Raw genomic sequence first — 22,523 nt, 5'->3', positions numbered from 1 at the left:
AAAAAGTGTCTTATGTGCATGTACAGCACCTTGCACAGGGGGACCCAGACCTCAGCTGGGGCCCTCTAGATGTTACTGGGACACAGTAAGAGACCATCTAGGTCAGAGGAAGTGGAAAGAAAGGAAGACTCCATTTAAGCCAGTCTCAAGGAGTTTTTTTTTTTTTTCCTAGGCTCTAACTATTTAAAATTGATCAGAGCCTGGAAAAAAGGGTTAGTTGCACCAAAAATGTTAAGCTACGGGAGGATGAAAACGCTATACAATAGCTAAAACGAACAGACACACAGGACCAATCGGCAGCCCTGTTATTTTTTTAAGTCGGAAAGCGGCATTGTACCGTTACGGAAATGGAGACACCAGGGCTCCTGATCCTTCTAGCAAACACTTTCTCTGGCTGACCCCAGCGCGCCCACTCGCAGTGCCCTGCAGCGATCTCAGACCCCGGGCGCCCTTGCCAGCTGTTCCCCTGGAGCGGTTTCTCTTCCCGTGGCCAGGGACCCCAAAATAAAAGGTCACAGCCACTAATCACCCCAAAAGCAGCACAAGCCTCCTTTTGCTCCCCGCACCCCACTCCATCTGGATTCCATCTGCTGCTACTGTCTGTGTAGCATCCCCTCCCCCCAGCCCTAAACTCAGATGGTACTTAAACACATACATCAAAGGAGCCTCTGAGTGTCTGGGGAGCCTGCTTTAAGCACATTTCCTTCTATTAGCCAAAGGCTTACGGATTCAATACCCAGCTCTGGCCAATCATCAAGGGGGAGGGGGGGGGGAAATGAATGAGAGGAGAGAGAATCTTTGCTTCCCCAGAGCGAGGCTTGGCAAACAAGGAGGCAGGGGACCCAGAAGGGAAGGAAAGGCAGGGGCTGAGTGAAACCCAGGAGAAAGCTAGTTTATGATCGCCAATCCGCTATATGGGACTTGCATGGGCCTGCCCTTAGAGTTAGGCCCATGTTTAAATCACATACTTAATCAGGGCTGAAAGGACCACGATTCAAATAGCCCGTGCCTCTGCCGCCACAGATCTTTGCAGAAAGACGCCAGGAGGTCAGATCTGCCTCAGAAACCAACGGTTCCCGGGACGGGGCGCACCACACGGGCTAGCTTTTCAAAAAAACCTAAAGCCAACACAAGGGAATCCCAACGGCGAGTTTGGAGTGCCGTGTAGATGTCTACGTGGATTCCCTACAGCATTTGCAAGCCAAACATTGCAGAGTTGTGCTAGTGCATGAGAACCCGACCAGAATATCCCCCTCGAGAGACACACACCCCAGCCAAGGAGACGGACACATGAAGAGCAGAGTTTTAAATAAATAAATACAATCGGATTATTAAAGCCAGAAAAAAACGGAAGCATTATTGACACAAGTAAAAACCGTTTGGTTTGAAGACACATGCACCCAGATACTCCATTTAGACTGCACACAATGGAGGCATTCACACCAACGCAAAACACCTGCGTTAGCACTGGTGTGAATGACTGACCAAGATATCCGAGTTCCCTGGTTCTTTGACTTGGCCACCTTCCTCTGAAGTGGTACCAAACTGTTCCCGGTGGCTCAGAGCCAAGATCTTAACCGGAGGTTGGCAGCATGTGAACTACAAGGACAAAACAAGGAACCAGTCGAAAGAGCGCCTCCCTGCAAGGAAAGGCAAAATTTCCAAACTATAAAATCTGTCTAAGCCCCTGAAGCACAAACTAACAGAGTCTATCCTGGAGAGTTCATTCACACACAGTGTCAGACCCGCCTGCCAGCCTTCAAAATCCCTTCCAAGCTACTCCAGCCATTCCAAACATGAATACACCAGCATTCCCAGCTTAGCCAGGCATGCAACACACCTCTTGACATCTTAATTCTGGCAATGAGGAGGAGGCAATTTCCCAGTGCATCAATGGGGAAGAACTCCTTGACCCGGCTCAAGGTCCCCAAGGGATTAAGTACTGGAGATGTAGCATTAAAGGTAACCGGCTTATAAACTCAATGCCAGCAAGACATTTAAAGGGACATATGCCTTTATGGGTACCTACTTGCTTGAACTGCTCCTCGTAAGTCCAGTCTCCGTGGTCTGGAGCCTGCTGCTGTAGCTGCAAGTGCCCCTGATGGCTCAATCCAGACGACAGCCGCTCCTGGCCCCCCGGCAGCCTCTGTGGCTCACCTCGGTACGGCTGGGGGACCTGCGGCTTGCGAAGAAGCAGAGATCCCGGCCCAGATCTCACCGCTTCTGCGGAGCCCAGTCCTTCATCCTCCCCCATTTCTTCATCCTCTTCATAATCTTCCTCCTCCTCTTCCTCCTCCTCCTCCCCCATGTCCTCTTCAAAGTCATCTTCATCCCATTTGCGCTTCCTAGAGTTAAAAAAAAAAGGGGGGGAGGGAGAGAAGAGAATGTTCACGATGTAGCATTTGGAGAGAGCTTGCTAAAAATCAACACGCAAACAAACGCCACCCGATTTTATGTACCCCACCTCCACGCCAAGAATCCCCGCCACCCCCAGTGGAGAAGGCACCAGATTCAATGCAATCAAGATTATTAGAGGGACACTCAATGAAACCAAAAAGGGGGCAAATTGAGAACTGGTAGAGGAAATGCTTTTTTCACACTGTCCACCCCACGGCCTGTGGAACTCCTTCCCACAAGATACGAGAAAGGGTTTAGGAGGGCGTATAAATCCTCCTACGCCAAGACTTCAGCAGGAAACTTCTCCTGGGGAAAGTGATCCCATAATCGCCTATTGCAGGGCTCCTCTAGCTGCTGGTAAAGGCTGGACCCTTGGTCTGATCCAGATCGGCTCTGTTCTACATAGGTTCTTATACCATGCCCATCGCCGCAGCATCTGAGGCCCAGATCCCCAAAAAGGTATTTAGGCTCCTAACTTTCAGTGGAAGTTGGGTGCCTAAGTCGGAGCATTAAGCAACACGACTACCATAGGTCACATGTTGTTTGAGTGCACAGGAACACGGGCATTACCCATGCCCGGGCACCACCTTTCCCTTGCGCCATCTGGAGCATTAGTATCTTACTTCTGGCCAGCACCACACTGCGGGGTTAAGAGGTCACTAGACGAGGCAGCTCCCCACCCCCTTCCAGTGCTGCATGGTCAATGGCGCCTTGGCAGAAGATAGTAAGAGAAGCCAAGGGTTGATCCCTTGCTCTCGTATAAACACTTATCAGCAGAGCTCAGAGCACTCCATTAAGCTGCTCAATGTCGTGTTCCATTGTACAGATGGGAAGAGACTTGCCCTAGGAACACACAGCAGGCCAGTGGCAAGAATAGAACCCAGTCCTCCCGAGTCCCAGTCCAGTGCTCTAACCAATAGGAACCGCTGCCTTCCAATTTAACAGCTACCCGGTGCCCACTTTGGGCTGCAGAAGACTTGGGCGTTCTTGGGTGGAAACAAGAAAGCCCATCTGCAGGAGAGTCTTATTTTATCTCCTGCTAGCTTACTACCCTGGAACAATGGTCAGGAAAGCCTGAGGCAGGCTATATATTGAGAGGAACATCAGGGCAGGATAAAACCAAGAAGTCTCATTACACAGCCCTTAGTGGCCTAATCTAAATCTCTCTGATCCAGCAAGCCAGGCAACTGTTCCAAACTCCACAGCGCAATCATGCAGGATTGCAAGTCCTCCAGAGCCAGTCTTCCCAGGTTGTCTTTTGAACTATTCATTCTCTCTTGTAAGCTTTTCGGGGCAAGGGCTGTCTCTCACTAGGTGGTTGTGCCCAGATCTCAGTTGGGGCCTCTCTGTGCTGTTTGCATTGCAAACAATTAGTACCAAACTCCGTGCAGTTTGCATTGCAAACAAGAAATAATCTATTCCACACACTGGGCAATAGAAGCATGGAACATTTTCCAGTTTCCCTGAATAACTGGGGCAGTTCTGTCCACTCTCCATCCCAGCCCAGTTCACTTCCTCCATGCATCCATACTGGCCAAAGGGAGATGGGCAGCCTTAGCACAAAGCAGTCCTATGGTGCAGCTGCAAATCTTTTTGTTTTGATTACGAGAAGGAAAGAGTCACAATATTTTACATACATCCTCGGAAGACCGTCTCCTTAAGCCAGCTTCTGCTCTCATTGACAGTGGTGTGAATTCACAGTAACCGCATAGATTCCTCTGCTACATCAGATCACTGGTCCCCCGAATGTACCCATCCGGACTGAGTCAAAGTCCAGTCTCTCTCCCATCACGGTGACCCATCCTCTGTGGAAGTATCAGCATACCCTTCAACTGGGAGCTGCGCCCAAGGCTTTGGGATTTAGACTTGCTGCCACATCGCCGAGGGACCCGTTTCTACTGGAGACATTTTCTAACTGGTTTCAAAAGTGGTTCAGATAAGCCAGTCAGAGCTGCGGCACTGACCCAGTTTGAGGTGATCTAAGACAGCCTTGTTCCCCCCCCTGCCCCAAACAGGTCAGACCATCTTAGAAACAAAAACAGGCCTCCACTAGGACTCCAGCCAGCTTAGCTGAACCAGTTTGAGAACCGATTAGAAGTTTTTCCCTTCGTGCCGACAGCCCTGGATCCGAGCCCACGTGATTGCTGGCAAGGACGCTCTCCTCTGCTGGAGCAGGAAAAACCAACCAACCAGTTGGGCTGGTTATCGACAGACCCCAACATCAGGGTGGGGACACCTCGGGAATGCATGAAATAGGGATGGGGAGGCCCAGCCGTAGCCCTTCAGTGCAGACACTCGTGATAGCGCTGGGAGGGGTTCTGCCATTGCGTAGTTAATCCACTTCCCCCAGCGGTGGCAGCTAAGTCGACAGTAGAATACTTCCCTCAGCCTAGCACTGCCTATGCAGGAACTTAGCTCAGCTTGACTCCGTGATCAGGAGTGTGGATTTTTCACACCTCTGAGGGAGGTAGCTGGGGGTGACCTAGTCTTTTTTAAGTGCAGACCCGGCTTTAGTGGCAGGCAGGATTAGCACCTCCTGAAGAAAGCCCTAAAATGAGCTTAGTTCCTTCCTGCTCCTTCAAGGGGCAAAGGGGAGAACCCATCTGTAATAAAGGCAGCAACCCAGCTCTTCCTTGCCAGCATTGCAGCTCCCACCCTCCCCACCTCGCTATACCCAGGTTTCTCGTCACAGCCGAGTGCAGATCGGGATGGAGACGAGTGAGCGTGTGCATGCGGGGGGGGTTGGAGAAATAGGGATCTCAGCTCTACAGGTGCCAGGCGAGAGTCGGGGCTCAGAACAAGAGATGGTGATGGCCCCTGAGAAGCAGGGAAGCAAGTGCCATCACTGGGCCCTCACGGCTGCCTGAAAAGGAGATTCGAGTGTCATTCTGTGGGAAGGAGAAGCCTTAAGATCACACCCTGTCCCATATACATTTTTGGTTGGGCGGGGGAGGACAAAGGATTTATTAGCTCTAGGTCCTGCTGAATTTCCCTTCTCCCAAGCGCGAGTGAGAAGGTTTGCCTGGCACTGGAGTAGCCCTGCACGGTTCTGTTCCTCTGTGCAGAGAAGTGTTTATTTTGGTGGGCCGCGTTGAAATCTCACTTGGGATGCTCCAGGGGAGTGGCTGGCAAGTTGACCCCACGGGACACACTTTACAGTAACAGATTCCACGTAGAGATGGTTTGTAAAGGAATAACAACGGATTAGAGGATACAGGCCTGTAAGGAGACAGATTGCGCGTGTCAGGGGGCGGTTAGTGTGAACGCCGCCGTTCCACAGACTGGCTGGGACCTCCAGAGCGAAAAGCATGTGCTGAAGAGTCAAGATTCCCTAACTGGCCGGGTAACGGGCTCGTCCGCTGCAGATCAGGCGCAGAGGATCTCCAACGCACTCAGTAGTGGTTTACATGAGCACATCAGTACCAGGTGTTTAGAAGTGGCTGTCAGCTATGGTTATAAGCCACCTATTAGATTGTTTTAATAAACAATTAATCAATCATTTATACACTGACCCTTGGTAAGGAGTAGAAGTCCTTGTGGCACCTTTGAGACTAACAAATTTATTTGAGCAATGAGGACTAAAGCGGACACATTCAGCCCTAAAGGTTGGAGCCTCCACTAACTGATCTAGAAGAGTGACAGTTAGCTGGCAGCAGTAGTAGGCACTTGTCTCCTTACATGGCCCCGCCACTAGAACAAGACATGCCTTGAACTGGTAGGTTACAGGTGCCCTATGGCTGATTTCTCATCATTGCACAACGGGTATCTGTTGGGCAAAGAGCAATTCGAGACGGTCGCTCTTCACTCCGGCAGAGTCTGAGTTTTTGGGAACATACAGCCCTATCCCCAAGGAGGTGTGGATGGGCCCCACCTCTCTGCCTGGTGAGATCGAGATCCGCTCTGCCAAATGTTTGCTCCAGGTGAACACTCTGCCAGGATGCAACGGTGTATTTTTCTTTCAGCTTAGACAGATATTAAAGGGAAAGGTGGGCCCATGCACTGAGCCAGGCCCCTGGAGAACCCCCAGCACTGCCGCTTGGCTCCTGCCACTTGCAAATAGAGTGGAAAAGACAAAAGGGGGAATAAAATCCAGTGCATCCGTTTATCTTGAAAGGTGGCTAGTCGTGCTATGGGTGTGAACTTGCCTTAAGCAAACTGGCTCGCACAGAGGAAGGTGTGTCACCAGCTCAACTTTAAAAAAAAAAAAAAAAAGCAGATTTACACATCAGGTTTCCAGTCCCATTCCCCGTCCCCAGCCAACAGTATAGTTGTACCAGATGCGTCATCGTTACCATACTTTATGCCACTTGTAACTTCACCGCGACAGCAGAGACCAAACTTCGATCCCTCTCCCACAAAAAGTCTCAACCTCCCTCCCACCCATACTTGAGCTAAAATGAGAATCTCCATAAGCTGTTTGCACTATAGGGCATGTGACACACACATCTGAAAAGTTCCAATTCCATCCTGTAGAGGGCAATGGTGGACACACATTTAACCAATTTATTACAGTACAGCGATTCCCTCTCTACTCCCAACTCCACAAGCTAGGCGGAGATATAGGCAGAATCCAAGCCCAACGTTCTGTTTTCATGGCCCAAGCCAAACCAAAAAACAGCAGAAGTGACCCAAAATAATGGCTTTTTTTTTAATATTTAATTTTAAATGATCTAACGTATTAGTGACACAGGGAATTTTATCCATCAGAAATATGGATTGAATTGGACAGCAACCCTTTAACTGAACTGGAAAAAGGGCCCTATTGCTATCCAAGTGAAAAATACTGAGCTGGCACTTCCAAAAGCAGACAGCTGTTGACAGACAGTTCCCGCGGCTGTCCAAAGGGCCCTGTCCTATATGGGGCAGCAGGGGACAGGTGGCCTGGCACCAGAGGCAACAGAACAACCTGTTGCCTGGGTAATTTAAGACTAGACCAGGCTGCTTTAAGGACCCTGCGCTGGCTGCCAGAGAAGATGAGGACCAAATTACCCTGCAATTCCTACAATTGTAAAGGAAAGCTACACCTGAGTATGGCATTTGTGTCCCAGCATGCTCCGGAACGACCACAATAGGCACGGTATTGAGATGTAGACAGAAAAGTATCCCACCCCCTCTCCCCAACCCCCAGTTGCCTCCCCTAGACTGAGTCCCTGGGATTCTCTCCCAAAAAGCAGTTCCCAGGCAGAAACCAGGACTGCCCCCCGAACAGGTTCTTCCCACCAGCCGCCAAAGGTCGAACCTGCCTCTTGCAGATTTAAGGTGCTATTGGAGACTCAGCAAAAAGCTACGGCATTGCAACATTCTGACCGTACGTGGGCAGAGACCTTTCTCAGCCCCCACAAGGACTTCAAACCGAACACACCCACAGTGCTTTGGCCCGTCGCCATATGGCATCATGCCGCCAAAAAAATCAGACCTGTGGTGGAGGCTAAACCATCCGGCACCTGCTGGAGAAGCGTGGCACCCGTATTTATATGGCAGAAGGGAGACATGGGTGCGAATCCCTCAGCGCACCACGCGATTTTAGTTAACATGAGACTTGTATGCTAAAATTCTGTTAAATAGAAGCGCGATGGTTTTCAAACATGCAAAATCGGTTTCAGTTTATGGCACTTTTCTTAAATCAAGAGGAGTCGCCGTGCAATCTAAGAACGCTCCTATGTTAATTTGCATAAAACCAAGCTACTTTACCTAATTAGGATGTTACACACACACACGTCAATGTAACATACCGGCCAAGCGTTCTAGTATCCCCATTCAGTGGCTGGGCCAGAAGATAAAAGCCCACTACTGTTAAACATTAAGGGATGTACTCTTGTAGAAACGGTTGTATTTTCAGCAGTGAAGGTCCCAAGTTCAACCAGTGCTTACAACCCAGGGTGGAGATAGAACTGCATTCATTTATACGCCGCTGCATTAATTCAAGTCAGTAGGCAAGGCCTAGGCCACAGAAAGTGTTATTTATGCACATTTATCCATCCATACTCACAGCTCCTCCTCTTCCTCCGAGCCCATCTCCTGCTGGTACCCGCCGTCCTCCTCTTCCTCCTCCCCCTGCTCTTCCTCTTCTTCCTCCTCTGAGGCCTGGCTCTCATCTGACATTCCCGGGCTGGGCGAGTGGCTGAGTCCAGCTGCTGCTGCCCGCATAGCGGCCAGGGCAGCCATCTGGGCCCGCTGGATGCGGGCACTCTCAAGCTCCACCCCCTCCTCAGGTGGGGCGGGGTCCTGGCTGCGGCCACGGGCCAACAGCGAGGCCCCAGCAGGGAGGGCAATGTTCTGTCCGGAGGGCGGCGGAGGGGGCAGTGCTGGCGGGGGAGGCGTGGAGCGCTGCTGCTCCTGCTGCAGCCGCGCCCGTTGCTGCCGTTGCAGGTTCTCCATCACCGCCTGCAGCTTCATGGCTCTGCCAGCCGGGGGCAGCTCCCTGGGGGAGTTGGCGGGCAATGCACCTGGGGTGCAATGCCCTGGAGTTGAGGATGCAATGTCCTGGAGGGGAAAGGTATCTGGAGGACAACGCCCTGTGGGGTGCAGTGCCCCAGGGGAGCTGGCCGGTAAGTTCCTAAGAGGGTAGAAAGCCCTGGACTGGGAGGTATCGGAGGTGTCCAGTACCCTGGGAGGAGGGGGGTTATAATGCCCCCGAGGGAGTACGGTGCAATGCCTTGGGGGAAATGCACAGACACGCTGCACTGGGGGGATGCGGGCCCCAAGGCGTTACACTAGGGGCTGCTTTGCATCGAGGGGCCGACACCCTGACGACACCAGAACGTTTCCCTGGGGACCAGGGATGGGACCCGCTGAGCAATCAGCTGGTTGCAAGCCCCCGCTCCAGGGCCGTTAGTCTCTGCAAACGCCACACCTCAGGGCCAATGCCCCTCCGGCTCAGCAGGCAGCCAGCGCAGTCCTGGACATGGCACGCCCCTTAGCTCGACGGGCACTCCCCAGGCTGGACTGCGGCTTCCTTCCTTCCTTCCTGTGGCTCTGCTGCAGTGGTAGGGCTGGGTCCCGCTAGTCCTTGGCCAATTCGGCTTCATCCAGGTGTCTGCGCAAACCTGGGGGGGCGGGGAAGGAGAGAGAAAGCAGGATTAGTGTGGACTGGGTTGGGGTTACCTTCTTGTGGGTGACTGCAGGGAGGAAAGAGTTAACCAGGAGCCTCATTAACCCAGAATTAATGCAAGAGGGGAGGGAGGAGTGTAGGGGAAGAAGACCACAGGGGAGAGGAAGGAATGGGGAATGAAGTTGGGGGTGGGGAGGGACAGTCCTTCAGCTTGATCTACAAGCCTGTTGCTTTGCAATCCGAGAGCACCGGAGCAGGGCGGTCTGGTCATTAGACACCCGCCTCCCACCACCTCCAAGCAGCCCTGGTGTCACTGACCCACAAATAATGGGCTCCCTCCCCCCACACCCAACACCTACCAGGTGATCCTTCACCCCAGGCCCCACCTGCTCCAAGGCCCAGCCACTACTAGAAGAGCCGTAGGCGGGCCCTCCTCCTCCTAAGCCCTGCCCCGGCAAGGAGGCAAAGCTGAGACTGCCCTGACCTTGGAGACGGAGTCAGGGAAACTGGCTAGTGGCAATTGCATGGAGGCAGGTTTCCCGCTATCTGCGCTAGGACTACCTCCCCGCATCCTCCCCTTAACCGTGCGCCTCGACCTGCTCAGTCCAAGGTCAGGGGACCAGACAGCAAGTGTGAAAAGTCGGGAAGGGGGTGGGGGGAAGGGTAATAAGCACCTATATACATGGCCGTTGCAAGGAAGTTTCGCACCCTAGGCGAAACTCCCCCCCCCGCCCTGAGGCAGCTCCCCACCCCAGCTCACCTCTGCTCCGCCTCCTCCCCGAGCACGCCGCCCCCCCTCTAATTCTCCTCCCCTCCCAGGCTTGCAGCGCCAAACAGCTGATTGGCGCTGCAAGCCTGGGAGGCAGGAGAAGTGGAGCGGCGACCGCACGCTTGGGGAGGGGGCGTAGGAATGCCGTAAAAAAAAAAAAAAAAAATTGGGGGCACCACTTTTTGGCACCCCCAAATCTTGGCGCCCTAGGCAACCGCCTAGTTTGCCTTAAAGGTAGCACCGGCGTTGCCTATATAAGGCAAAACCCCGAATATTGGGACTATCCCTATAAAATCAGGACACCTAGTCCGAGGCGGCAGAGGAGGGAAAAACACCCCCAAGGACAGAGTTTGGTCCAGTCTGTACCACACAGCGGCTCAGAACTGGGGGACAACTGTGTACCTCAGCCTCCCGGTACAGTGGTTATAGCACAGATGAGCCCACAGAATCCACACTAGGAGCCGGACCGATTCCTTCCCGGAGTGCACAAGTCAGGCCCTGGACTGGGACCCAGGTAACCTAGGATCTGGCCCCACCTCAGCCACTAATTGTATGGTACTTCTGTGCCTCAGTCTCCCTGCAACGTCAAGCATATCAGACAGCAATACTGATCCGCCTTCGCAAAGCGTCTCAGACCCTCACACACTGAGTATTGGCCAGCCCCCACCTCGTCTGGGGCTGAATAAGGCTTGTCCAGTGGCATGTCCTGCAAATCTGGGGCTATCCGCTTTATAGCCGCAAACCATGTTTGCGGATCGGAGGCGGATACAAATTTTGTATCCGCGCGGGGCTCTACACGTCCATACCCACGTCCTGCTGGCAGATGGAATTAGTTTACCTGGAACGGAGTTTACACACAGACTTGGTTTGAGCTCCACTGTCAACAGATCCTGAAGAAAGGTCCCTCCCCCATACCCCAATACTCCCACTCATGGGGAGTCAGCATGCTGCACCGCAGGGGTTCCCACACTTGGGTGGCCCAGGAGGCCACTTTGACAAATTGCCAGGCGCACAAGGGCTACGTGTAGTTTGCCCGCACATTTACGCACTTAAGGAAAACAAACGCTTGAAAAGTCGGTCTGCCCTTTTCTTGAAAGAGAGAAGTTCCTTGCTGAGTTCATCAGCTGTGAAAACAAGAACCCACTTCCCCTCCACCCCTCAGGTTTTCCCAGTACTATTAAAAAAAATCTGCCTACACTAGACTAAGATTTCCCAACACTGGGCTTTTATTACAGTAATATCCAGCCATGATCAGGGCCCCCTTGGGCTGGGAGCTGCACAGACACATAGCGAAAGAGTCCCTGCCCCAAAGAGCCCAGGCAAGAGACAAAGGGGGGGGGGGGGGGGAGGAGAAGACACACAGAATAGGGAAGTGACATGCCCACAAGTCACGTAGCGCAGAGCTGGGAACAGACGGCACGTCTCCTGACTCCCAGTCCAGTGCCCTATCCACTAGGCCACGCTCCCAGCAGTTCAGCTCCCCTGGCAGCCGGGAAGCAAAGACTGGAGGGCCAGAGTAGCCACCTGCATCTAACCCGGTTCAGGACAGGTCTAGAGGACACGAGAGACTTGTTAACACGGGCACTCGCATTGTCGCTGGCACTGAGGGAAGCATAACCAAGGCTCCTGAGAGGACTAACGGGGCTGGATTCTGGTCTGGTAAAGTCATTAGCCCCCCATGGGCTGGACTGCCAGATCTAAGATAGAGTGCAACAGAAGGCAGCTGCCAAGCCCTTCTGCATTGATTTCCCTGCAATCGTTCAGGGGACTGAGTTTTCCTGCTGGGAATGAGGACTGGGAGCAATTTAACTCAGCAGCAATGACCCGCAGTGTATCTGTACCGGGGGAACCATCAGGCTGTAACAGAGTTCCTCAAGGTGGTAGAAATCAGTGTAATTGGACCTTAGGCCTGGTCCAGTTTAACTGAAAGTGTGATTAAGCTGTTTTTAAACCAGCGCAGGATGTATACGTGTGCCTAGACTGCTTTAAGACTGGTTTAGATCAGTCACAAGAGAGCCGAACTGATAGAACCAGTTTTAAAAACCGGTCTCATCCACACACTGGTTTGCATCAATTTAACAAAATCAATTTAAAAAAAAAAAAAAAAAAAAAAAAAAAAAACACACACCACACACACACAACCTAAACCAAACACAGATTTAAAATGCTAACCTGGTGCCCCTTTCACATTTCTAGCCCTGCCCATCCACACTGGAGACAGAGAAGCAGCACTTCCAACACGAGTGCATCAGACGACAGAGCTCTGCTGGGAGAAATCTGCAGACAAATCCAGGCCTAGGCAGGACAGTGACCCATTTCATGGACGGCTCTGAGCGCTTCAAAGACACACTTTATTCTGAACCAGTTGGAGCAGGTGCAGAAATCTAGTCCCCTTTGAAGAGAACGCATTACAGGGAAATCAGTAGGTGGAGCAGGACACATGATTTCCAGAGGCAGGGACAGCTAGATTGGACTTGTATGATTTACAAAGGGAAAAAAAAGAGAGAAGGAGGGAAATGTTTCTAGATTATCTCGTGTGTGTGTTTAAGCCAGAGTGACTGTTTATGTTTGCAAAATGCAGACTGTGGACTATACACTAGGGGCTTGTCGATGCAATTTTTGCACCACTTTAATTATAATCTGTTCAGAAGCTGGCATACAGAAAGCAGTAGAATCCCCTGGCAGAGATCTAGTTATGTCCGTACACAGGCGATTATATATCTGTAGTAAATATGCAGAAATAAACTGTACCTTAAAGCACCTTCATCCAGACATAACTGCATCTGTGCTGTTGGCATTGGGCATTGTACCAATTTACCTAACCGCTGAAGCAGTACAACTTGCGTATTTAACTCTAAACGGGTCTCTGTGTTAATAGCTGGAGATCTAAGACCCTCTTAAGTCTCGGCATGTTAAATGAAATGGAATTAGGTGGAGAGAGGCGAGAAGAGGGTTATGAATGGGATTTAGAATATTTGTGCGCAGGTGTGAATTTACCATCGTAAGGATTGAGAGTTGTATCTGAAGGATTATGCTAGTCCATGTAGATTAATAACGACAAAATAAGTTGTTGGGGTTTTTTTTAATATAAATAAAGTGAATAAAGCCCGAGCTCTGTTCTTAGCTATCACAGCCAGGAGTAAGGCGTTCATTTGTTGCTGAAGACGAGGCAATCGGATTTTTTGGGACCCTGGCAGCTCACAGGTGGTTAGAAACAATTCAGAGACATGTCCGGCTGGAAGAGGCCTGGAGAAGTTATCAAGTCCAGCCCCCCTGCGCTCAGACAGGACCAAGTAAACCCTCGACTACACCCGACAGGTGTTTGTCCAACCTGTTCTTAAAAAAAAAAAAAATAATAATAATAATTTCACAACCTGCCTTGGAAGCCTGTTCCAGAGCTGAACTATCTTAGAGTCAGAAAGATTTCCTAATATCGAACCTAAATCTCCCTTGCTACAAATTAAGCCCATTACTTCTTGTCCTACCTTCCGAGGAGAACAACTGATCTCAAACCAGTTCTCCAAGAGGTTAGAGCTGGGGGAAAAAAAACAGAGCAAGCATCTTAGCAGGGAAGGCATTCTGAGCCCCCACCCCATGCTGGAGACATTCGTTGTTTAATGATGTCGTAGGCAGCAGAGGGGACAGGAGACAAAAGCAGGTTTATAAAAGGCCGGTAGTTAGCTATGAAAAGACACAATGGCTGGCTTTTCCTCCTCCACCAAGATGGAAACCCTCAAGGGGAGGTGTGAGGAATCTGTGTGGCATCCATCCTGGTCTACACAAGGAAGTTGCATGGCCTTAACTAAACCCCTATCATTACAGCGGTACAAACCCCAGTGCGGATGCAGCTATGTTGGTATAGAGAGGTTTACACCAGTGTAGCTGCTTCCCCAAGTGCAAAGGGGCCTTCTACCACTGCAACTGTGTCCATGTTAGGAGTTGTGCTAATTATTATTATTTTTTTAAACCAGAAGTCATACCCCGAACCAAAAAAGTTACACCAGTACAAAAACTGGTGTTTAGACCAGGCCCGTCTCGGGTTGGTGTTTAATACAGAGTGTACCCACCTGTTGTCTCTTCTTATACTTGCTCTTTGGGGCAGACGCAGTCTTTGTTCTGGGTCTGTACAGCGCCTAGCACGCTGCGGTCCTGGTCTGTGACTGAGGCTCCTAGGTGTTACCACAAATAACTACAACACGTACACACCTCTTACGTTTGTACAGCCCCCAGCACAGTGGCGGGGTCTCTCACATGCTACTGTAATACACAATAGACTAGGACATGGTGGATTCCACTTATAAAGGGAGGGTCTCTCCCCCTGACACACACACCACAACTAGTGCCTCCAGGCTGTTCTAGTTACTGCTCAGTAAGGGACTGTTACAAGTAGTGGCTGGAGCGGACGCAGGGTGGAGGAGGAAGGGCCTTTCCTGAAAGCATCTACTGCCTTCTCCAGCGTTCAGCAAAGGACCTTGGCATCTGGAGAAGGATCACACCAAAGGGTGCCCCGTGCGGTCGGTCTGGCTAGGGCAGATGCAGCCTGCCCATGCCGCGGGGTTCTCCATCCAAGTCTCAGGAGTTGCCAGCCGTGTTGTGGCACAAGGCTGGAGTCGACACTCTTACTGTCTTGTCTGTACCGCCAAAGGACTCACCTGGAGACCAGTGACATCACCCCAGCGAGCCCGGATGCAAAGGCCTGGTCTATGGCTCTAAGCAGAGGCTGGAGGGGGGCACAAACCTATGCTAATCCGGTGAAAGGTCAGCCCCAACCCCCAGAATCCCCACAACCCCTCCCGGCTGCAAAGCAAACAGCAGGATCAACTGGCTTTTAAGATACTTCCTAGAAAGTCTGATCCAGACCCAGGGCCCCCAAGAGCGAACAAGATGCTGGGTCTAGGGAGCAGCATCGAGAACGCCGCAGTTCGTTAGCCCAGGTGGACAGGAATCCTGTTTAAACACTATTGGTATCCCAGTAGCACCTGGAGGCTTACACTCGGCTCAGGGCCCCGCTGCGCTCGATGCGGTATAGACACATAAGAGACAGCGCCTGCCCTAAGGGACTTACAGTGTCAACAGACAGACAAAGTGGGAGGGAAAACAGAGTCACTGACAGGTGAAGTGACTTGCGCAGGGTGACACAACAGGGCTGGGAATGGAACCCAGGTGTCCTGAGTCTCAGGACAGTGCTCTATCCACTAGCCCATGCTGCCACTAAACACAGATTCTCTTATCTATATGAGCCAGGCTTTCCAGCCTGCCATGCCATAAAACAAGGTCCCAGCTGGACTGTGGCTGGGACATTAATTGTGTCCACGTACCCAGATTTCTTGCACCTTCACCAGTGCTGTCAGAGTATTGCTCCAGCCCCATATGTCAGCTCCTGTGTTCCTAATTCTACAGCAGAGGTGGGGAAGGGGTTGCTCCCATATGGTCTGACAAGCACAGTTCTCAGAATAGAAGATTCCCATGCACACCAAATCAGGAAGCCAGGCAAGACCCCTGGTTTCAAAACCCAGTTCTGGGCAGAGCTCAAAGTACAAGTCCAGCAAGGAGGGACCGGCTCACCCAGCACTTATCCGCCGACGGCTGCAAACGTGGTTCTGTCTCGCAGTGCACGTGGGCCTGAACAGTCTTAACTTTGTCCTCACATTGCCCTGCTAAAGCCAGACGCTGCAGCGCCAATGGAACACAACCTGGATGTCGCTTTCTCCCTTCCATGCTGCAAGAGGAGAAAGCATTTCAAAGGCATGAGGTGGGGACTGCTTTATATAACCGGGTCCCATAACCTCACAGCTGTCGTGGCAGAGAAAACAAGCTAGCCCACTGGGGGCCTTAACCGGGAATATTTTGGGCCCCCTTTCCCACCCCTTAAAAATACTAATTGCATTATTTCCACAAACCAGATATTCACACACACACACACACACACACGTACGTTAAAAAGTCTACATTAAATAAGATGCATGGTATTTTGTGGGTAACACTAAATCAGGGCCCCCAAAAAATTGCTTGGTCTGCTTATGCCTCATGCCACCACAGGAAACACGTTAGATTTCGTAGCAGTCCCGTGCAGTAAGGGACATCCTCCAACCCTGACCGCAGCAGGTGTACACAGGACGGCTCAAACACCAGCAGCACTGGCCCATACTAGGGCTCCCACCATGGTCTGGAGGACAGGGCAATGGAAACAGGAGTGAGGAGAACAGAATTCTTATTCCCATCTCTGCCACTGACGCGCTGGGTCACCTTGGGCAAGTCACTTCGTCTGTTACTGCTCCTGCATTTTATCATAAGCGCTTAGAGCAGGGACTGTTATCTGTTTGTGCAGCACCTGGCCCAATGGGGCCCCCCGATCTCAGCCCAGGCCTCTAGGCACCACTGCAACATAAATAACAACAGCAGTTACCAACGGGGGAGGGAAGGGAGGGCGTGATCGCAACGGCGGGAAAGGCACAAACAAGGCTGAGAAGTCTGCTTATTCCTCCGCCCTCTCCGTTTACAAGAAAAGGGTGGTGAGCTCCATTCATAGAGAGACAGATCACAACTGGAACACGAGTCATTACAGTAACCATGAGCTTGTAAGTCACACTTCTCTGGTGGTTGGCTCTCTTCTTTTGCTATGAGTTGCCAACTTTGATCAATGCACGGATCAAAAACCAGAGCAACTAGAAGTCTCTTTTGTACGATTAGCTTAATTTCATCCAACACCTTCTGGCAATACAAAGGATCTTGTAGTAAGAAGTTGCTCATTGAGGGACGGAGGGTGGGGGGGAAATCCATTGCCTTCTAATAAAGCTAAAGCAGAGGTGTACTGTATTCTTTGGGGGTGGGAAGGTATTTTGGGGGGTCTACATCAAGTGATCTCTTGTACGGGTTTCTACTATATTCCTGTGCAATTGTACCCTGGGCAAAATGAATTTCTAACCATGCTTATGAAAGCGGGCAAGGGGGCTTGGGAAGCCAGTGTGGAAATTTGTTCTTGTGGATTGGACAAACGTACCCAGTGAAAAACTGCTTTCCAAAGAGGCCCTCCCACCTATGCAATGGGTAGAGGCGCAGGTCTCGAGACAATTCACACACACACACACTTTTCATCCCTGGCTGCGGTGCATCAAGTGAAAGGGGTGTTGCCACGGGCTACCTGCCGTTTGACCTCCATGGATCATTTTCTTAATGGAGATGGATGTAGCGTCAAAATAAATATTTTCTAAGTAAGGGGTTCCCTCCTGAACCCCCAGCCAGAACAGATCCATTTAGTGGATCTTGAAAGCCACATCAGAATGTAAGGGAGAAGGGGCCTTGAATTCAATGAGAGTCAGAGGCAAAGGCCTGGTGATATCTGTGGAAGCCAATTAAAACCACACCCTATGCAAGGCAGTGTTGTCTAGTGGATAGGGATTCCAGAGATTAGCCGCTGACCTACTGTGTGACTTTGGGTAAGCCACTTCCCCTCCCACCCGTTAGCCGTCATGTCCCTTTAGACTGCAAGTGCTTCAGAGACGATCTTATGACATGCCTGTACAGCACCTGACACACTGGGGCCTGGATCTCGGGCATTGCTGGACTCATTTTAAAAATAGTTTCAGAAGTCTGATGTGCTAGAAGCAAGCACGTTGGCACTTCAGCTGCTAACCCCACTGACTTCCCACGAGAGCAGGTGCTCAAAAGAAGAAAAAAAAAAAAAAAAAAAAAAAGGTGTCAGTTGAATTCAGCTAAAAATAAGCCATAACAGGCAGTTAGGGTTTTGCAAGTCGATGGACAGCTCTGTTGTGTCACGCTGCCTAGCCACATAGCACATGCACAGACACGGCGTAATGACCTGGAGTGGACAACTGGTTTCAGTTTACCTTGAATCCATTTAAGGAACAATCAGAAGATCAACAACGCGGGGGGAGGGGTTTTCTTGCAAGTATACTGCCGTGGTTTAAAAATTACATCAGGTGAGGAAAAAAAGAAATCAAAAGCCAGAACAGGGGGGGAAATCTGCCTTGATCTCCCTCTCATGGAGCAAGACACCCTGCATCAGGCCATGGGGAAAATGGGACGGCTGTCTGGTTTTAAAGAAACACTGCAGATCCTCCTTTAGCATAGACAGGTTGCTTTGCTTTTTGTTTTTAAATGTATTTTTTTTGCCCACTGTGTCCGTTCCCCTCCCCTTTCGGTCTTCCCACACATTAAAGCAAGAGAAGCCATTTCCTCCCTCCCAGAATTTGTTTGTTGCTATGGCACGGTTGAGCGAGCCGCAGGAGAGAACAGAGAACTCCATCGATAGCCCACATTGATCACGTTGGTGAGTGTTAGAAAGTGGCTTTTGGTCTTGCCTGTACCGATGTCACCCGCCTGAAGGTGTCCAAAAACCTGAGAGTCAGGCCCCGCAAAAATCATGGGATTTACACCTACATAAGGGTTGGGGCCTTCTGATTTTTTTTAGCCTTTAGAATTCATGTTTTCAATCTTGTCAGTGCAACCATGAGGGCTAGAAACTGAAAAAAAAGAAAGAAATCTGAGATTCGCACATAGTCTCGGAGCTGAAGCTCTAAGAGAAAGAGCAACACATGCACACCCCGACACCAAACAAGGGAGTGTGGTGTTTGTCCTGTGTCTATTGTCATCATTGGCACCAGTGCAGAATACTACCATCCCGATGGTGTCAGAAATCAACCCACCCACACACCAGCGACAGGAGGCAGTGGGGAAGTAGCCCAGGGATCTCCAAAAAAAATACAATTGGAACAATTAAAGCCATTTGTATTGTCATGGTGCCTCAAGGCACAGTCATGGACCAGAAACCATGGAACGAATGGAAATGCAGAATGAAAGATGGCCCCAGGGCCTACTTAAATTGTAACCCCACCGTCTTGAATGGATATTATCCCCATTTCACAGATACAAAAACTGAGGCCCAGAGAGAAGTGACTTCCCTAGGATCACACAGCAAATGACTCTTAGAGCCCTGCCCTAGCCACTAAACTGTATTCCCTTTCATTCCAAGTTCTGAAGGGTGCATGTACCGTCAGTTTATTCATTAGATACACACACAATTACAAAACGTTGGAAAGTATCCTTTTGAATGCTAAAGTTTTGTTGTTGAAGATACAAGGGGAAATAAATATCTGTCAGAACAGATTTTAAACAAGCTCCTTAGAACGTTAGCTTGTAGTTAAAATAATTTGAGTTCGGGGAAAACTGCACCCGCTCAACTTTCGGTGAAAGAAAAATTGCTACGAGTTGTAAGAACAGCCAAACCACAGAAATTAGGAATATGAAACAAAGATGCTGGTATAACCTTAAATATAAACTATTTCTACTAGATTACAGCAACTTTTTAAATGGCACCTTGTCCCCCAGGGCCCCAAGCCACTTTACAAACTAAAATACAGAGCGTATCATTACGTCTATCAGTGTAGGGCAGCCACCCCTGGAGCACTCGAAGCAGCTTTCTAACTACACACAGCAACTCTAAGCTACAGTCGAGGACAGGAAAAGACGACAAACACCATGGTCATTTGAATTGCTAGAGCCTCCAGGTCAGTAAGTTATTTATATTACAGTAACAACCAAGGGCCTTAATTGGGAAATCAGGGCCTAGTTGTGCTAGGCACTGCCAAAACAAATCTTAAAGAGAATGTGCCTGTCAATAAATTCCATTTAATATTCCCACCAGCTGCCCTGATTAGAAGTTTGTGGTCTCATTAACAGGACGGACTAATATTAGCCACGAAGCAGCACGGTAACAACTCTGCAATCCTGACACACAATCGCTTTCCTGCGTCAGACCTCTGCCTCTCAAGAAGCAACCTCCAGCAAAGGTTTTGAGTTTGCAGAGGACAAGTCGAGACCAAGCACAGGACGGAGATGCGGTGGGGGGCGACCATAAAGCTGGGGAGCAAAGGATTTGGCAGTTGCGGGATGTTGAAAGCGAGCCTTGCTTATTCCATGCGTGGCTCCAGACAGCGCGACTTGTTCTTCAGTTTCATGAACCCTAAATTCTCCCATTTCTTTTTGGATTGCGATATTGACCCCATTGTTTTAATAAGATGGATCTTAGTGAGGCAAACTGACAGGCAATGCAGGCTAACACTGGAGACGCCAGAGACTGCAGAAACCTGCATTCTATTCCCAGATCTGTCACAGACCTGCTGCCTGACCTCAGACAAGTCTCAGCTTCCCCTCCAATACTGTCTTGTCCATTTAAATCAAGCTCTTCAGGGCAGGGATGGGTCCTCATTATATATACACACACAGAGACATACACAGCTCCTAGCACAATAGGTCTCTAGGTGCTACTGTAATAACTAATTAACAGCAATAAGTCATTTAGATTCTAGCAAGCACAGGGTTTTTAATTTTTTTTTTGACAGACACTTGGCCTAAATGGAGATGGAGGGATGGGGAAAAAAGTGGTTACATGACAGGCTTAAATACGCTCCCTTACCACCCCCATTTTCAGACAAGTCAAGCGGTCCCAAGCTTTTATATTTTGGAGGGTAGGTGGACATCAGACATCAGTCACTCCGCTTGAAAACCACATGCAACAATTTACACAACTGGAAATGGCGTGGAGGCAGAATAGAGACACACACATACACACACACCAGCAATCAGGGAGGGGGGTTACATTTAAAGAGCCAGGAGTAACAAAGGTTAAATTCAGACATAGCAAGAAACAAGGCAAACAAAAAGACTGATCTAAAAAGCCCAGAGTTTTGTAAACCAAAAAGAAAAAAAAATATCTAAAGGCAATTCTAAGGGCTTCCTTAGAGAATTTCTAGCGGCAGCATTCGTATCCATCCCCCCCCTCCCTTTTTTCTCCCACCCCCAATATAGATTTGTATTTGCAAGTCAGCCCTGTAGAATCAATAGACCCTGAACCCCAACCATGTAAGCACTCCGGGTGGTGGTGGGGGGAAATAATCACACACTCGACGTGGTCAGTTTTACTGGGTTCTTTCTTTAAACTGCTAAATGAGGAGGGTTCCTCTAAAAACCAAATACACCAGGAGGGGGAGGGGGGGGGGGGGGAAATCAGCCCAAGCAAAACTCAGGATTTGAATGGGGAATAGCCTGTGTGTGCCTGGAACTATCCAGGGCCTCTCTAGCTGCCGGGGGACCGGAGGGGGAGGGTGTTTGAAGTGCTTTGCCATGCACGGAAAAAGGTCAGTGTCCAACTCTTGCGGCTGCTGCGAGAGAGGGGGGAAAAAATGGAGCCTTTTGCAAAGACAGAGACAAGCCCTTTACAAATAAACCAGGCGGAGAGTTTGCACGTAGCCCTCCCCGGGTGCATATCCCCTCTCCCCCGGGGAAAGGCTCCACTGCTTTCAACAGCGTCTCTGCTTTGGGGTGGGGGAGAAGCCCTCCCCCCCCCCCAAAAAGGGGGTCCGATCTGCTATTTGCCAAGAGAATTTCCTCCCAGAAACAAACAAACAAATTTCATCTTTGAATTCCAGACCTCCCCCCACCACAAACCGGCTAGATTTCTTTGGAAGTTACACCTAATTTAAAGGGGGCAGAAAAAGGGGGTGGTGTGGGTGTGTGGGGGGGTTGTCGGGTGATCATGCTAATAAAGGCTCGACATGGGGGAAGTCGATAAAAGTTGCAGCCAGGCTCAGCTGCAGGAAAGCCCCCCCCCCCTCCCTGGGCGCCCCCCATTCATCCTGCAACTTTGTTTAGCCGGGACCCCACTCCGCGCCCCCTCTGCCCCTTGTGCTAATGCAAAAACTAAAAGCCAGCGCAAACCTTCCCCTCTTCCCAGCGATTGGGGTTTCAGCCGGCAGGCTGGCCCTATGGCTTTGAACCCACTTTGCAGGGCAGAAGAAAGGAGATTTGCTTACCCAGGGCTGGCTCTCTGCTGGGGAGCTTCGGGGCAGCCCGCGAGACCCCCGGCAGCTGGTCCACCTTGCTGCCGAGTAACTTGGACGCTCCTGGTTTCTTTTTCTTTTTTCGGTATCTCTCTTTTAATTGTGTTTGTTTTAATGCACCCCTATCTGGCCTGATTGGTAAATTTCTCATTTCAGGCAATGCAAGCCCTGGCCCTTTCCCCTCCCCCTTCTGCCTAAGGCGTGCTCATGGCTGGATGTAGACAAATCATTGGGTGACAAATAGCGATCAGATGCAAATTCCTAACCTCTGAATCAGAGACCTGCCATAAGAAGTGGGCTGCCCGGCCAGGGACCATCTCCCATTTCCCCAGCTGCTCCCGAAAACGCGCAGAGGTTAGGGGCGGCCCAGATGATGGGAGATTTAAAATCCCAGAAGCCCCTTTTGAGCCGCATGGCCATCCCATTACCTGGTGGGGGTTGTGGGTTT

The 22,523-nt window shown here is 50.4% G+C and overlaps 1 protein-coding gene across 1 annotated transcript in view; it reads right to left on the bottom strand.

Moving 5' to 3' along the window:
• The window catches only part of ARID3A (AT-rich interaction domain 3A), an 85,340-nt gene extending 63,105 nt beyond the window's left edge, over nt 1-22,235 (bottom strand). Inside the window, exons 1-3 of the mRNA XM_054013713.1 lie at nt 22,049-22,235; nt 8,387-9,443; nt 2,030-2,345 (exon numbers count right to left, since the gene is read on the bottom strand). Coding sequence (XP_053869688.1) covers nt 2,030-2,345; nt 8,387-8,793 — 723 coding nt within the window. The 5' untranslated portion in view covers nt 8,794-9,443; nt 22,049-22,235. The remainder of the gene's footprint in view (nt 1-2,029; nt 2,346-8,386; nt 9,444-22,048) is intronic.
• Nucleotides 22,236-22,523: the final 288 nt, after the last annotated feature.

This window comes from Malaclemys terrapin, chromosome 24 (assembly GCF_027887155.1).
Source record: "Malaclemys terrapin pileata isolate rMalTer1 chromosome 24, rMalTer1.hap1, whole genome shotgun sequence".
NCBI lineage: Eukaryota > Metazoa > Chordata > Testudines > Emydidae > Malaclemys > Malaclemys terrapin.
This window is presented reverse-complemented; position numbering and strand designations above follow the sequence as displayed.